This window comes from Ochotona princeps, chromosome 7 (assembly GCF_030435755.1).
Source record: "Ochotona princeps isolate mOchPri1 chromosome 7, mOchPri1.hap1, whole genome shotgun sequence".
In the NCBI taxonomy this organism is placed as follows: Eukaryota; Metazoa; Chordata; class Mammalia; order Lagomorpha; family Ochotonidae; genus Ochotona; species Ochotona princeps.
Window position 1 is genome coordinate 69,223,849 of NC_080838.1, and position 17,621 is coordinate 69,241,469.

Consider the following 17,621-nt stretch of genomic DNA (forward strand, 5'->3'; position numbering starts at 1 on the left):
AAAGCATATAGGAATATATATGTTTTAAGAGCTGTTTATTTTTATTGGAAAACTAGATCTACAGAGGGAAAAAAGAGAAAGAAAAATCTGTCTGCTGGTTCAGTCCCCAAATGGCCAGGATGGCCAGAGCTGAGCCCTTCAATCTGAACCCAGGAGCCAGGAAGCTCTTCTGAATCTCCCATGCTGGTGCAGGATGCCAAGACTTTGGGCCGTCCTCCATTTCTTCCCAGGCCAGAAGGAGATAGATGGGAAGTAGAGCAGCCAGGACGTTAGCCTGTGTCCCTATGGAATGCTCGCACTTGAAGCGGGTGTATTAACTGAACCATTGTGCCAGGCCCTGTATGCATCTTATAAAAGGAGTTAAGCATTAGTGGATTTTGATATCAGGTATCCTGGAACTAATCTTCTTCCATTATTGAGGAATAACTGTTAATTTATTGTGTTTCTATACACTGCTCTGGGTCCCCCAATATAAACTTTATTCCATTTACCAGGAAATTGCTTGTCTATGACGGTATATGCAGAAAAGTGAGCAAAAACTTTTTTAAGAAGAGTTCACACTATAAAATCAACTCATTGTTAGTGGCAGCCAAGTCATTTTCTAACCTGATGTTCAGTAAACAGACATGTGAAAATAAAACTTATGTAAAATGCACAGCTTAGAGAGAAGCAGTCTAGAATAAAAAAACTTAACTTGCAAATCTGGATAATTGAAGGCAAATGGGAATTGTGAACTATAGTGAGAGAAGTACGTGGAAAAACATTAAGACTTGACTGTTTGGAATTTACCATGTAGTCCTTCAAGAGGCATGGAAGGTAACTGCATCTTGTTTCCTTTCTTAAATGTATTAGGAAAATAATCATAATTTGGAAATTTGAAAAAAAATTTTTAAGTAATCTTCAACCCAAAACTATTTATTTTTTTACTCCAGAACCCTGTCAGAGGTAAACAAAATTATTTTACTTATCATATCCTCTACTTTTCAGTCCTTACTGACAACACCTCTTTGTGATGTTTATCAAAGTTGACTTCACCTTTCCTTTCCCATCCGCTACTTGCCTGCACCTGCTTAAACCTTCCAGTAGTCTCAGGGAATTTTTCCTTTATTTCGAAAACTTAATTTCAAAGGCTGTGTAACAGAGATCACATATCCTACTTGTTGGCTGCCTAAGCCAGGCCAAAGCCAGGAACTCCATCCAAGTACCCTGTGTAGGTGGGAGAGGCCCAAGGATTCCGGTGTTAGTTATTTAAAAGATTGGGAGAGTTCTAGTTCATAGGATATTACGATATTATTACGCACAGCTAATTTCCACAACCTGGTTCCTTACCGTGAGCTGAAACACACCAGATGCAATGAGGTATCATAGGAGGTTTATTCCAACGGGGCAGGAACAGGGTAGAGGTGGTGAAGATCAGGAAAGAAGGGGAGAGAGGAGAGAGAAGAGAGAGAGGGAGGAGATAAGAGAGGGGAGAGACCAGAGAGGGAGCCGCACGGGCGGGGGGGGGGGGGCGGGGGGCCCTTTTGTCTGCCAGGTGTAGGGGACGGGGATTGGGAGGGATTGAGGCCAGGCCCCCAGGGGATTGGCGCCTGCAGGTGAATGCCTAGGGATGATTGGCGAGTGGGCGGGGTTGGGGAGGGGGCTGGAAGATTGGGGTGGGATTCAGGTGGAATGCCAGGTTACATCTGATTGGTGGACGGCTGGACCAGCGCGAACTTCATGAGCTGTGAGGAAGAAGGAATGGCGCCGGGTCCAGGGAAGGATATTGGAATAACTCCTTACATTCGGACCTTGGTTTGCTTCCCTCCCAAAGGCAGTCATCTGAGGCTGTGGCGATTAATGCCTTGTGCTACAATTTTAGACATTTTCTCTTCCACACAGTCACTGACCATGCATATAAAACCCAGTTATAACTTTTCCTCTCTAGTGACTGATTTGTTTTTAACCATCTGTGAGCCCTCAGGCTTCTTCAGTCTACCATTTAACCCACAAATTGTCTTAACTTGAGTTTTTTTTTATCGTTATATATTTTATTATTTTTTAATAATCTTACTTAGTTGATTAGGGAACATAGTGTCAAGGGCTACAGGGCGAAAGTGGGTAATACCATTGTTTCCACATCAATATCATTTTTCCCTGTATATAGGGTCAGGGAAAAAAACAAAGGGAAAAGCCCCACCCAACCTCCCACCCATCCCAGATCCCCAATGGGAGGCGCACTCTGAGGGTCCTGCTCATACAGTTTTGATAGTTAATCAGTTCTGGATTGCTGCCAATCTCTCAGTTCCAATCGCAATGAATCCTATTCAGAATCCACTGGCTGACAGTCTCTTCATGGTTGGGATTCTAAGATCAGCAGTTCAGTTGGAGGGATCTCCAAAGAAACTTCATCTGAGATGATCCAAGGCCTGATTCTTGTGCGAGTTTGCTTGTACAGAGTTCGACACCATCCGTCACACCAATCAGCTTATGCTCATGCTGGTCTTTGGGATTGCTGGGTTCGTTCTGTTTCCAGCCCTGTCTTCCTTGTGAACCAACGGGTGTTGTAGTCCAGTTCGATCCTGCCCACTTCAGACTCGGTCCTCACGCAAACCGGTTGGAGCTGCAGCCTGGTTGGGGCGACTCCCCATAACCCCTACCTTAACTTGAGTTTTGAGAGCTCTGTGCCTTAAATGTACGGTTGAACTCCTTTTGTAGCTGTAGCTGGGATCTCCCCACAAAAAACATAATTTTAGAACCTCTGAGCTTCTGCCACAATCTTTAGTGAACCTAAAATGACTATCAAAGCACCAAATTTAGGTATATGACTCTTAGACTGGACTTTAACCCCGGCTCAGATTACTATAACCAAAAGACCAGCCACTGTGTTAATTGAATGCTTTAAGCCCCTAAAGCACTTGCATACCTAAGCCTGTCTCACACCCAAATTCCTTAATTTACCTGGAGCTCATCAGCCCCACACCCACAGATATGCCAGATAGTTTGGGATGAAATTTTACTTTCTGACTTAAACGTTTTATTTAAAACAAAAAGCAAAAAACAGAAAACTTCCAGTCTTAAGTACCGAAATAATTTAACATTGCCGTTAGACAAGTTCAAAATTCAGGCAAAGTCAAAAACTCACTCTGGACGACCCCAAGTCTTTAACTTCACTGAGTATTTTGATCCTGCAAAACCATCTCCTCTGCACATTTCTGAAGCCCTTTCCATTCATCTACACACAATAATGAAGTACCAATTTTATTCCTAATTCAGAGGCTTGCTTGATACATATCTACAACCACAGTTGCTTGGTTTGTTTTTCATGCTACACCCTTTCCCTTCACTCCCACTTTCTCTTTTCCTCTTTACACTTACCACATTCCACAAAGTCTCAGAATCACAACCTCCTTCACAAGGATGCATTTGCAGAAAACACATGAAGACCACACTTGGGCTGCAGACAAGTGGCTACCTCCATGTATTTGGAAAGAGCTGAGTCACAGGTGCCTGATTCCTTCTTTCAAACTCACCAATCAGATGCTACTCCCCCGCCCCCTCCTGTGACCTAGGGAGTGAAGGATGTTCATTGCCAGTTTTTCCTCTTGTTTCTGAAAAGGTGAAGGTACCTCCTTTCCTGATCTAACTGGAGCTGTGCTTGCAAACTATCATAATCTTTATTTTTCCCCCTAAATATGTTCTTTCTTAAAACTATGTGAGAAAATACTGGTGTTCTTTAGGTTCTGCTTTTCAGTGTATTTTATCTCAGGGTGTAGGAATCAGCAAAATGGGCGAAACCTTTTCATACAACTAGCAGATAATTTACAAAGGTAAAAAAGGCCCAGCTCCATGGCTAGGATCCCAGACAGGTGCTGTTTGTGTCCCTGCTGTTCCACTGCCCATCCAGCTCCCTGCTTGTAGCCTAGGGAAGCAGTAGAGGATGATCCAAAGCCTTGAGAGCCTGTATCTGGGTGGGAGACCTGAAAGAAGCTCTTGGTTCCTGGCTTTGGATCAGCCCTGCTATGGCTCTTGTAGCCACATGGTGAACAGGCAGACAGAAGAGCTTTCTCTCTGTGTCTCCTTTTCTAAATCTGCCTTTCCAATAAAAATAAATCTTTGGGGTTAAAAAAAAAAAGGCAAAAAGCAGAGACCTAGAAAATGCAACCCACACTTCTTTCAAATTTTGGTTATAGTACCATCAGACTTTAAATTTTTGACATTAAAATAATCTTTTGAACACATGTTAGAATGTTCCGTTTTTTTCCAGTTCTGCCCTGTTGTGGTGATCAGGTTGAAGCCTTTTCTTGGTGGTCTCTGTCTTTTATTTTCTAATTGCTGCAAATGGCCTCCTTTCACCTCAAGGATGTGATCATAGGTCTTACACTTCTTCTAACAGATGTAAATGGTGTTTCTCACTGTTTACTTGGTATTCTGTGAATCAATAATACTTTTTCCTTGCAATCATGTTTCTACCTTGTTCCCATTCATCATTATGATCAGTTTTGTAATGGAAATACTTAAACCTTTTTTATTTCACCAGAGAGTAATTTTGTAGAATAGATTCTTAGGATGAATATTTGGGATTTTGATAGGTGGCTTATCTTCCTAAACTTGTACTGATAAAAATGTTGTCTGCTAAAACTTTGTCAAATTAGTGCACACAAATTGTACTTTTGTTACTTTAACTTGCATTTTCCTTTAGTGGCTATAAAGCTAAATATAGTTAACTGTTTAAAATTAGATTGTGTTTATCATGAATTTGATGTTCTTAGAGTGGTGTGAATGTGATCTTGATCAAGAACTGAATTAAAATGGATGAGTTTCAATTTTTTATGGCAATGTTGTTCACCTAAGATAAAAGGACATCAGGAAACTTTTTCTCCAGGGTAAAGTCCAGTGTTGTATTTCTGTTTCGTTGATCTTTTTAACAGTTAAGGGAAGAAAGCCGAAGGCTGGCTTTGGCTGCCAAAAGAGAAAAGAGAAAGGAAAAGAGAAGGAAGAAAAAGGAAGAACAGCGAAGAAAACTAGAAGAAATTGAAGCCAAAAATAAAGAAAATTTTGAACTCCAAGCTGCTCAAGAAAAAGAAAAGCTTAAAGTTGAAGGTATTTTCTCCAAATAGTGATCCGATCTGTTTCACGAAATAGATTCAATTCTAGGTAACATTTACTTAATAGCTGTCACTTAAAAGATCAGAATGCACTGAAGTCATTGCATCTGTAAGTTGTTTTTGTGCTTTTTCATTTACTGACTCCTCACTTTTTTTTTCAGACCTCTAAAAAATGTTTATGTTTATAAGATTGTTAACATTGGCCAATGTGGCCCTAATGTGTCAATAAAGATAATAGTGGTATTTACAAAAAAAAAAAAGATTGTTAGCATTTTACTGTATTTGTCATTGCTAAATAGCTGTATGCATTTTTTTCTGAGCCAACTGAAATTGCATTTACCCAAATAAATTGTATTTACCCAAAAATATTTCAACATACATCCCAAAAATGCCGTTCATTTGCATAATTCTAATATTGTTTCTAATTCCTAAAAGAAATTTATACTGATTCCATAATGTCATGTATAATTCACCATATTAGGACTTCTGCATGGACCCAGAGTGGTAGCCTAGTGGCTAAAGACCTTCCCTTGCACGTTCCAGGATCCTATATGGCCACTGGTTTGTGTTCCGGCAGCCCCACCTCCTATCCAGCTCCCTGCTCGTGACCTGGGAAGGCAGTTAAAGATGACCCAAAACTTTGGGAACCTGCACCTGCATGGGAGACCCAAAAAAAGGCTCCTGGCTCCTGGCTTCAGATTGGCTTAGCCCCAGCCATTATTGCCGCTTGGGGAGCAAACCCAGAAGAGAAGAGCTTTTTCTCTGTCTCTCCTTCTCTCTATATGTCTGTTTTTCGAATAAGAAGGAATAAACCTTTTTTTTTTTTAAGATTTATTTATTTTTATTACAAAGTCAGATATACAGAGAGGAGAGACAGAAAGATCTTCCATCTGATGATTCACTCCCCAAGTGACCACAATGGCCGGTGCTGTGCTGATCTGAAGCCAGGAGCCAGGAACTTCCTCCCAGCCTCCCACGCGGGTACAGGATTCCAAGGCTTTGGGCTGTCCTCAACTGCTTTCCCAGGCCACAAGCAGGGATGGGAAGTGGAGCTGCCGGAATTAGAACCGGCTCCCATATGGGATCCTGGCGTGTTCAAGGCGAGGACTTTAGCTGCTAGTCCACAGCACTCGGCCCAAGAAGAACTAAATCTTTATAAAAAAAAAAAAAAAATAGAAGACGACGACGACGAGTTGCACAAATGAATTATTTGAAGTGAGGTTGTAATTGCTTAAAGCATACAGAGAGGGAGAGACAGAAATAATTTTTTACCTGGTGGCTCACAGATGGTCTGAAACCCAGGGCTGTACCAGGCCAAATCCAGGAACTAGACATTTCTCTCAGGTCTCCCATATGTGTGAAAGGGACCCAAATAGTGGGACCCTTTTCTGCTGCTTTTCCTGAAACCTTAGCAAGGAGCTGGATCAGAAATGGAACCCTAGTACAAGAACCAGCACCCATAAGGGATTCTGGTGTCACCGGCACTGCCTTTACTCAATATACAATAACACCAGCCCCCTACTTTTGGAGTGTGTGTTTGTGTGCTGCTTATGTGAAATTATCCATAAATACTTGAATATGTACTTCCCCCAGAAAAGCAAAAGAGGACCTTGTTTTACCTAATTACAGTGACATTATTGTACTTAAACTTGATAATTCTGTAATGATACATAGCATATTTAAGTATTTATGTTTACCAAGTTTTCTCAAAAATATTCCTTATGACTATGTACTGTGTGTTGGATAGAACTTAGGGGTACAGATCATATCAATCTTACTGTTAATGAATGCTTGATTGCCAGATGACTTTTTAGACATGAAACCACTCTTGAGCTCTCTGTTTTTTTATTCTACAAGGCACTTGAAGCTAAAAATATTCAGGAAACATTTAGAACTTGCCGATTCATATTTCTACTTTTTCAGATGAGCCTGAAGTCTTGACTGAGCCGCCAAGTGCCACAACCACAACTACCATAGGTATATCTGCAACCTGGACGACCTTGGCAGGTTCCCATGGTAAAAGAAATAACACCATAACTACAACCAGTTCAAAGAGGAAAAACAGAAAAAATAAAATTACTCCAGAAAATGTTCAAATTATATTTGATGATCCACTACCAATTTCATACAGTCAGCCAGAGAAGGTGAATGGAGAATCCAAAAGCAGCAGTACCAGCGAGAGTGGGGACAGTGATAACATGAGGATTTCCAGCTGCAGTGATGAAAGCAGTAATAGCAACAGCAGTCGGAAGAGTGACAATCATTCACCAGCTGTGGTCAACAGCACAGTGACCAGCAAGAAGCAGCCATCCGTTCTTGTCACATTTCCAAAGGAAGACAGAAAACCTGTTTCTGGCAAGGCCTCAGTAAAGTTAGTTTCAATTTTTCTTTTTAACTATTTATGGTATCTTCACAAAATATTTTTGCAAAGTAAATTGAATTAGTAAACTTACAAAGTAAGAATTTCTTTCATGTTTAAAAAAACACAGTTGAAGACTACTGGTTATTTTTTATGTTAATGAGAGATCGAACTGTTTTAAATATGTGTTTTTTTTATTGTGAAACTTCTTCGTGAAAAATATCAATAGTAGTTACACAGAGTTCATTCCTCTGGTTCACCTCTGCTAAATGTTTTCTCTAATGTATTAAAATTGATTCCTAAGAGGAATGAAAAAGTCCTCATTTGTTCACCATAATTTCATCCAAAGAATGTAGAATCATGTATATCATTTAAAAATGCTTTGCTAATATATATTTGCTACACTTTTCCTCTCTTTGTTGAAGATTGTCAGAGACTATCAATGAAGGGACCAGTAATTCTCTGTCTACTTGCACAAAGTCTGGTCCATCTCCCCTTTCATCTCCAAATGGGAAGTTAACAGTAGCAAGTCCGAAGCGTGGTCAGAAGAGGGAAGAAGGATGGAAAGAAGTTGTAAGAAGGTGAGTGCTTTGTTAGTTTTCTCACCCTTTATTTATTATTATTATTGTTATATATTTGAGAGGCAGAAGTCTTCTGTCCCCTCTTCACTCCCCAAATATCTGCAGTAGCCAAGGTTAGATCAAGTGAGGAACCAAGAACTCATTGTGAGCCTCCCATGCAGGTGGAAGGAACCCACATGTGTGAGCAATCAACTGCTTCCTCCCAGGGAGTGCATTAGAAGGAAGCTGGGGGTATTTTGTTAATGACACTATTGGTTAAGCCATTACTTACGGCAGATATTCCATATCTGACTGCTGTTTCAAATCCTGTTTACTCAGCTTCAGATCTAGCTTCCCCTGATGGGCCTGGAAGTTCAATGTATGGTGACCCAAGTACTTGGGTCCCTGCTACCCAACTCCTGCTTTGGGTAGGATCCAGGCTTGACTGTTACAGGCATTTGGAAAGTGAATCAATAGATAAAACATTGTCCCACTCCTCTTATCCTTCCCCTGGTCTATCTCTCCTGCTCTCACCCCTTCTCTTTGTCGCTCTACCTTTGAAATACATTTTTAAAATAAAGCTTTTAGCAGGAACCCGTTCCTCTGATACGTCATCCAAGTATCCTAAGCAGCATTTTAACTGTTCTGCCAAATAATCTACCTTGATTTCGTCACCATTGATGTGCTGTATATCTTAATGAAGTATTTCTCACCTTACAGTTAAATTCTTTCTACTATTCCCAAGGTTGTAAAAAAACTGACAGCAAAGGCTGAATCTAGCCAGAAAGAGGCAATCTTACATCACATTTGAAATTATGAAAAAACTGTTAAAAATTGGAAGATTTTATCTAACAAAGTGAAACACTTATGATGCATGTTGGGCCCCAGTATGTATTGGAATTTGCTGAAGAACTAGTTTGAGTTGTGTATTATTCAACTTTGTAATCCCAGAGCCTAGTATGGATAGCTTTATCTTACAGGTTTTAGGATAAATATTTATGAATAATGCACTCCAAATTGCATAGGAATTTTGAAATAATACGTGTTGGAAAATAGAATTGTGACATTCAAAAACTGGAAAAGGATGCCTTTAAAATCCTTGGAAATTGGAAGGATGTGGTCCATTATGTATTAACTTACTTTAAAGAACTTTCCACCCAACACAATACCCTAGTGGTTAAAGTCCTCACCTTACCTGCCCAGGATCCCATGTGTGCTCCAGTTCCTATCCCAGCAGCGCTGCTTCCCATCCAGCTCCCTGCTTGAAAGCAATCGAGGACATCCCAAAGCCTTGGGACCCTGCACCCATGTGGGAGAACCGGAAGAGCTCCTGGCTCAGCTCTGACGGCTGTGGCCAGTGAATTGACAGACAGAAAAACTTTGTCTCTGTGTATTTGACTTTCCTATAAAAATAAATGAATCTTGGGCCCGGTGGCATGGCCTAGTGGCTAAGGTCCTTGCCTTGAATGTGCTGGGATCCCATATGGTCGCTGGTTCTAATCCCGGCAGCTCCACTTCCTCTCTATCTCTCCTCCTCTCTGTATATCTGACTTTGTAATAAAAATAAAATAAATCATTAAAAAAATAATAAATTTTTACCAACAAAAATAAAAAAGAACTTTCCAGAAAACTCATAAAAATTAAAATTTTCAATATATGAAATAAGCTATGTATGAAATGTAATGAATTAAATTTACTACTTTCAATCCCCAGATGCACCATATGATTGGTTGGTTGGGTTTTTATGTTTGGGCACCCTTCACACCTGTCTCTAACACATACATTCTCACTAATGCATTTCATACTCTGTTGTGCTAACTGGAGTATTTTCAAAAGAAAATTAAGGTGATTCCATTTTTCTATATGTATTTAAGGAGTTATTTATATTTATTGGAAAGTCAGAGATACAGAGAGGAGGAGAGACAGAGAGGAAGATTTTCCGTGCGATGATTTACTCCCTTCACTCCCCAAGTGACTGCAATGGCCAGAGCTGAGCTGATCTGAAGCGAGGAGCTAGGAGCCTCTTTCAGATCTCCCACTTGGGTGCAGGGTCCCAAGGGTTTGGGCCATCCTTCACTGCTTTCCTAGGCCAGAAGCAGGGAGCTGGATGGGAGGTGGAGAGGCCAGAAGAGCCAGTGCTCATATTGGATTCCAGCACTTGAAGGAGGAGGATTAGCTAATTGAGCCATTGGTTCAGTCCTGTATATGTATTTAATATTTTGGTATTCAAAGGAATTCTTTACTAATTTGGAGAAAAAGATTTTTTATTTTCTTTATAATATTTTTATTGGAAAATGCAGATTTATAGAAAACAGGAGATACAGAGAGAAAGATCTTCTGTTCATTGGTACACTGCCCAAGGGCTACCCAGAACTGAGCCGATCAGGAGCCGGTAGCTTTTCCACATTTCCCACATGGATGCAGTGTCCCAAGGCTTTAGGCTGTCCTCTCCTACTTTCCCAGACCAGAAGCAGGGAGCTGGATGAGTGGTGAAGCAGCTAGGACATTAACTATACGTAGTTTTATGGTAACTTGGTGCATGCAAAGCAGTGATTTTTAGCCACTGAGTCTGGAAATAATTGCTACTCCCTGATTTTCATGTCCTTTAGGGAGAAAAGGAATTATGAAATAAATGAGTTTTATACACCAAAGGATAGATATATATCTTACCTTTGATACATAAGAAAATTTGATATTGAATATTCTAGTTTTATTTGTTAATTATATAGCATAATTGATTCTGTTAGAATTATGCTTTTTTTTAAGAAGCGTCCTTTAATTACTTATCTGAAATTTACATCTACTTTTATGAAACCTGAATGGTCATAATTAATGTGTAATCTTACAAAAGTTACGTCAATTTACTTTTTTTTCCCCAGTAGACTTTTTTTTCTTTGCATTGCTATCATCCTTAGCAGGTTTCCATATTTAGAGAAAACCATTTTAATGCTTCTAGACATGTTCAGGAAACACGGAAGTTATTGATACTGTTCTTAAAATGATGTACATTAAAATTTTTTTTTCTTGTGAAGAATGAGTAAAACACCAGAAGGTAATCAGAAAGCAATGCTTTCTGACTTTTTTGGGCTAGATTAGGTGATTGTGACTTCATGAGCATATTGATTCATCTTGTGGGAATGTTCATAACATATTGTAGTTTTCTTAATTGGTGTCTGTATAATCCGTAAAAGTCGGAAGGGATCTGTACCTGTCACATTTGCTGTTAGTGTATACATGGGAAGGATGCTAGTCAGCAAAGCAAATGAGACGAGGAGCTGTGGTAGTTAGTTAGTCACTAGCGTTTGCCTTTTATCTGTTCATCTGGAGTGAGAGAAAGAAGAAAATTAAAGTTACCTTCATGTATCTTTTCGTCTTTCAAACAGGTCAAAGAAAGTATCCGTTCCATCAACTGTAATATCCAGAGTAATTGGAAGAGGAGGCTGCAATATCAATGCTATTCGGGAGTTCACTGGTGCACACATAGATATTGATAAGCAGAAAGACAAGACTGGAGACCGAATAATAACTATAAGGCAAATCTATGTCTTCAATTTTCTTCCTTTGTATTATTACACTGTAGATATGAATGACTCACTATACCAACAAATGTCACGTATCATTTGCCTACTTGCCAAAGAACATTATCCAAAAATAGTGATTTGAGTTTTTTGTGGAACTTTGCGCTTAATGATAGTCTTGTTTCAAATGTGTATTTTGTGAATTTGAGATAGTTTTTTTTCCGCTACTGAAATACATTCTTGTGAAATGTTTTATTAGTTTGATATAAAGTATGTCTGTGTGTGAACACTTGTGAGAAAAGTTTTTAGAATCTTTTCTATAAGTAAGCCTCATGTTTTAATTTTGTTCTGAGACTTTTTAAAGAATAGACTTTGAGATTTATTATTCTAAAATTGCAACATTAGAATTTGAACTCAGTAATAGGTTTAAAATGAAAATGACAAAAGAATTAGCTTATATATGTGTTATTTGAGAGGCAGAGTGGCAGGGGGAGAGAGAGATCTGCAGTCCACTAGTTCACTCCCCAGATAGACACAACAGCCTGAGCTGCGCCAGCTCACAACCAGAAGCCAGGAGTTCTATCTTGATCTCCTGTGTGACTGGCAGGGACAGAAGTATTTGGCCTATCATCTGGTACCTCCTCTGCCTGTTAGCAGAAAACACCATGTAAATATGGTGTTTCATATCAGATATGGGGGTCCAAAGTGGCAGTTGTACCTCCTGTGCCGTGACACCCCTCCAAGTGAAAAAATGTAAACTTTTCTTATGTCACTTGTAGATTTCTAAGTATCCTTGAAATATAGTATTTAAAAATCGCAAGATTATAAGAAGCTGTATTTAATGATTTTAATAAATGTGAATTTTTAAAAATAGATTCATAGGGCATTTAATGGCAATTAAGACTTAAAAGCCAGATACTTTGGGGCTGTCGTTGTCGTGTGGATGGTAAAGCCACTACCTGTATAGCTGGCATCCTATACAGTGACATTGGAGCACTCCCAGCTCTTTGCTAATGTGCCGAGGAAAGCTACAGGAGCTGGCCCAAGCTCCTGAGTGTGGTCTGGCCCAGACTTGGTCATTGTGGCCATTTGGGAAATAAGCCAGTGGATGCAAGATTTTTTCTCTCTCTCTCTCTCTCTCTCTCTCTCTCTCTCTCTCTCTCTCTCTGTCTGTCTTCCCCTCATTCTTTGTAACTCTGCCTTTCAAATAAAATACACTATGAAAAATATGCAGTTGGGCTGATGCTCGAGTCCATCTGTAAAGTAGAGAGATAATTGACCAATTTTGTTTTCTGTTTATCCCCTTTCCTTCTGTCTTGGCATTTCTCGGAAATACTTTGGTATCCACAGCTTGCCTTAGCTAAGTAAAAGTGAGGTAGATACCCTTTTTGACTAATTTTTTCTTTGGGTCTCCGTAAGGCTTTCACTTCAATATTCTCTTGAAGAGTCTCACTGGATTTAATATGGCCATTGTTAACATTATTGGGATTCTTCTCTTTCTTAAAAGCAAGTTTAAAAAAAATTACTACATTGCAGGAGAGCCCATCTGTTAACCTATTCCCCAAATACCTACAACTAGCCAGAGCTGAGTCAGGCTGGGGACAGATTGTAGCTAGGAACCCAAAACTCGATTTAGTTCTTCCACGTGGGTGGCAGAAAACCATCCACTTGAACCATGACTGCTGCTTTCCTGATTGTGTGTCAACAGCAAACTGAAATCATAAGCCAAAGCTGGAAGTCATACCCAGGCCTTTGGACATGGAACAGGGTATCTTGGCTATTGGGATAAACATCTGCCCTTCTTCCCTTGATTTGAGACATCTTCCCACAGCAATTATAATTATCCTTCTAGTAGCGAAATTACTCATGAATATGTATTAGATGAGGATATCAAAGTAGGAGAATTTAAGGTAAAATACTATTTTCTCAGTTTTTTCATATTTTTAGTATTGATCAATTTAAAAGTAACATTTTGAAGTTTTTTTTTCTTTAAAAGATTTTTTTCTTTTATTGGAAAGTCGGATTTACAGAAAGAAAGAGACAGAGAAAGATCTTCCATCCACTGTTTCACTCCCCAAGTGGCTGCAATGGTTGGAGCTGAGCCTATCCTAAGCCAGGAGCCCAGAGCTTCTTTTGGGTCTCCTATGCAGGTGCAGGGTCCCAAGGCTTTGGGCCGTTTCTACTGCTTTCCTAGGCTAGGCCAGAAGCAGGGAGCAGGATGGGAAGTAGAGCAGCCAGGATACAAACAGGCACATATATGCAATCCTGATGTATGCAAGACAAGGATTTTAGTCATTAGGCTACTGCACCAGGTCCAACTTATATGTTTTTATGTGTGGTATTTTTCTAATTACAATATGTTTTGCAGTAATAGCATGGTTTCTTAGTCTGAGGGAGCAATAGTAAAATGAATTTTTAGGAAACAAATTATTTTATTCTTCTGAATGATATCAGTATTATTTGGGACAGTTTAATATTTTTTTATCGCTATAAAATTGCTTTTTAACTTCTAGGTACACACACAGTTGAATGTAGACCTGATGTGTTCAGAAGTAGGAGAAATTAAACCTAATTTTTTTCGGTTAACTTACAGGGGTGGCACGGAATCAACAAGACAAGCAACCCAGTTAATCAACGCTCTGATCAAGGATCCAGATAAAGAAATTGATGAACTTATCCCAAAGAATCGTTTGAAAAGCTCCTCAACAAATTCCAAAATAGGGTCATCAGCACCTGCCACCACTGCTGCTAGCAGCTCCTTAGTGGGAATGAAGATGACGACTGTAGCTCTGTCATCCTCATCGCAGACTGCCACAGCACTCACCGTGCCTGCAATTTCTTCTGCATCCGCTCACAAAACCATTAAGAACCCAGTGACCAACGTGAGGCCTGGTTTTCCAGTCTCTCTTCCATTAGCCTACCCTCCTCCACAGTTTGCACATGCTTTGCTTGCTGCTCAGACTTTCCAGCAGATCCGTCCACCAAGGTTGCCCATGACCCACTTTGGGGGTACTTTTCCACCAGCTCAATCCACTTGGGGTCCTTTTCCTGTCAGGCCTTTGAGCCCTGCCAGAGCTACTAACTCACCTAAGCCTCACATGGTGCCTCGCCATAGCAATCAGAATAGCAGTGGTTCTCAGGTGAATTCAGCAGGTTCTTTAACTTCAAGTCCAACAACTACAACCAGTTCATCAGCTTCAACGGTGCCTGGTTCATCTGCAAATGGCAGCCCAAGTTCGCCTTCTGTCAGAAGGCAGCTTTTTGTCACGGTTGTGAAGACATCCAATGCCACCACCACAACAGTCACAACCACAGCAAGCAACAACAGCACTGCACCCACCAACGCCACATATCCTATGCCTACTGCCAAAGAACACTATCCAGCGTCATCCCCATCCTCCCCATCACCACCAGCCCAGCCAGGAGGCGTTTCTAGAACTAGCCCTTTAGATTGTGGCTCAGCATCTCCGAATAAAGGGGCGTCGTCTTCTGAACAGGAAGCAGGTAGTCCGCCAGTAGTAGAAGCAGCAAACAGCAGGCCGCCCAACAGCAGCAGTTCTTCTGGGACTTCATCAGCTCATTCTACTCCGCAACAGCCTCCGGGACCTGCCTCTCAGGAGCCAAGACCATCTCTTCAGCAGTCTCAGGTTCCTGCCCCGGAAGTTAGAATGACTGTTCCTCCTTTAGCAACAACAAGTTCTGCTCCAGTGGCGGTGCCTTCTACTGCCCCCGTGACTTACCCTTTGCCTCAGACACAATTGGGATGCTCCCAGGCTGCTCCTAAAATGGAAGTCCCTGCTATTAGACCACCTGCTCATGGCACAACTGCCCCTCACAAGAATCCAGCTCCAGTGCAGAATTCATCTGTTGCAGTCCTCAATGTCAATCACATTAAAAGACCTCACAGTGTCCCCTCTTCTGTCCAGCTACCTTCGACCTTAAGTACACAAAGTGCTTGTCAGAATTCAGTACATCCAGCAAGTAAGCCTATTGCTCCCAACTTCACTGCCCCCTTACCATTTGGGCCATTTAGCACATTGTTTGAAAACAGTCCTACTTCTGCTCATGCCTTCTGGGGAGGATCTGTTGTTTCATCTCAGTCAACACCAGAATCTATGCTGTCAGGAAAATCTTCATATTTGCCAACTTCAGATCCTTTGCATCAGTCTGATACTTCCAAAGCACCAGGCTTTAGACCACCTTTACAGAGACCTGCTCCAAGTCCCTCAGGTGAGTTTGTATTTTCTAATGTTCTCTAACTGCCCGTTAGATGGGGAAGTTCTTGGCCATCTTGATACTGTTTTTAGTCTATGGCAAGGTTGTGGCCACAGAGGTTGTATTTAGTGAACTGTTGTGTTACTTGTGTACTAAATTGTTAACCTGTAAACGCTGAAGTAAATTTTTATCTTGCATTTTCTGTCAATAAGATCTTTTCATGGACATGCATTGCTCTCAATTATGTAAACAGTATTAAAAGGAAAACTAAAAATTGGGGGGAAAAAGGTCTTTTATGTGGTTTGTTTTTTTCTCTTGAGTGCCTGGGTAGGAATTCGGCACAACAGTTATGATGGCATTTAGGACCCCAGCATTGCGTATCAGAGTGTCTGAGTTCCAGTCGCAGCTCATTTCTGACTCCAGCCTCTTGCTAATGTGAGCACTGGGGCGCAGTAGGTGATGATCTCAGTGTTTCTGTTTCTGCCATCCATGTAGGAAATCTGGGTTAAGTTTCTGGCTCCTGGATGTAGCCTAGTCTACCTGGCTGTTGCAGGCATTGGGGAGTGAATGGGATGGAAAATTGCTGCAAATGTGTCTTAGTTTCTCTCTTCTGTGTGCTCGTCTTGCTCTGTTTCTGCCTCCTTTTTTATTTTCCCCAAGATTTATTCATTTTCATTTGAAAGCAAGATTTACACAGAGGAGAGAGACAGAGTAGAACTTCCTGCTTTTGTACTTCCAAAAGGGCTAAATGGCTGTGGCTGGGTCATTCCAAAGCCAGTAGTCAGGAGCCAGTGACTTCTTCCAGGTCTCTCACATGGGTGCAGGGGCCCAAGTGCTTGCACCATCTTCCACTGCTTTCCTAGGTGCGTTAGCAGGGAGCTGGATCTGAAGTGGAACAGCCAGGACTGAAGCAGTATCCATATGGGATGCTGGCATCATACTCAGAGGCTTAACATACTGTGCCACAGTGCTGACCCCGTATGCTTTTAAGAGAAATGAAAAATCAGTGCATTTCTTCAGCTTAATTTTTCATAGAAATTTACAATGCCATGAAGTTAAATGACATGTTACTAGATATGACAGTCTCCATTACACAACTACTGTACATCCCCTTAAATGAAAACTCATGATACAAAATCAGCAATAGAAAGAAAAATAGAAATTTACACTGCCATGAAGTTAAACAACATGTTACTAGATATGACAGTCTCCATTACACAGCTACTATACATACCCTTAAATGAAGAGCCCCAAAACAAAATCAACATCCGGGAGAAAAAAGAAATTAACAACACCATGAAGTTAAATAACATGCTATTAAACGACTAATGTGTAGCTGAAGAAATAAAAATCAAGAACCTTCTTGAAGAAAATGATGCCACTGCATGATCTACAAGTCATTGAATGATTTAATCAGAAGAAAGTGTTTTGAAGAGATGAAGCCAACAGAAAACAACAAAACCCATGTGATATAGTTTCCGCTGATCTTTGTTGAAGTGTGTCTCCTCCAGACAATAAACAGATGGGTTTTGTTTTTTAATTCAGTCTACTAATCTATGACGTTTGATTGAGCTTAAGCCATTTACATTCAGAGTTTAATATGTATAGATGTTACTTTGGTCCTGTTATTTTAGGAATGGGTTGTTCATTGGTTTAGTCTTCTGTTGTCATTTTACTGGGATGTTCTTCCCATTTGCCTTTGGTTTTGGTAGGTGCTGTTCCTCTTCTCTGTGAAGAGAACATCTTGAAGTATCATTTGTAGGGCAGGTTTGGAAGAGGCAAATTCTTTTAATTTTTCTTTGCTGTGGAAGAATTTTATTTCATTTTCAAAGACAAAAGAAAGCTTTGCTGGATATGTTATCCTAGGCCGATAGTTTTTTTC

At 40.5% G+C, this 17,621-nt stretch overlaps 1 protein-coding gene across 2 annotated transcripts in view; it reads left to right on the forward strand.

The window, feature by feature from the left end:
* Positions 1 to 17,621, forward strand: part of ANKRD17 (ankyrin repeat domain 17) — a 167,295-nt gene that overhangs the window by 131,435 nt on the left and 18,239 nt on the right. For both annotated transcript variants that reach the window (XM_058667218.1, XM_058667219.1), the window contains 5 exons: positions 4,911 to 5,082; positions 7,011 to 7,458; positions 7,872 to 8,027; positions 11,390 to 11,539; positions 14,118 to 15,754. In XM_058667218.1, coding sequence (XP_058523201.1) covers positions 4,911 to 5,082; positions 7,011 to 7,458; positions 7,872 to 8,027; positions 11,390 to 11,539; positions 14,118 to 15,754 — 2,563 coding nt within the window. The remainder of the gene's footprint in view (positions 1 to 4,910; positions 5,083 to 7,010; positions 7,459 to 7,871; positions 8,028 to 11,389; positions 11,540 to 14,117; positions 15,755 to 17,621) is intronic.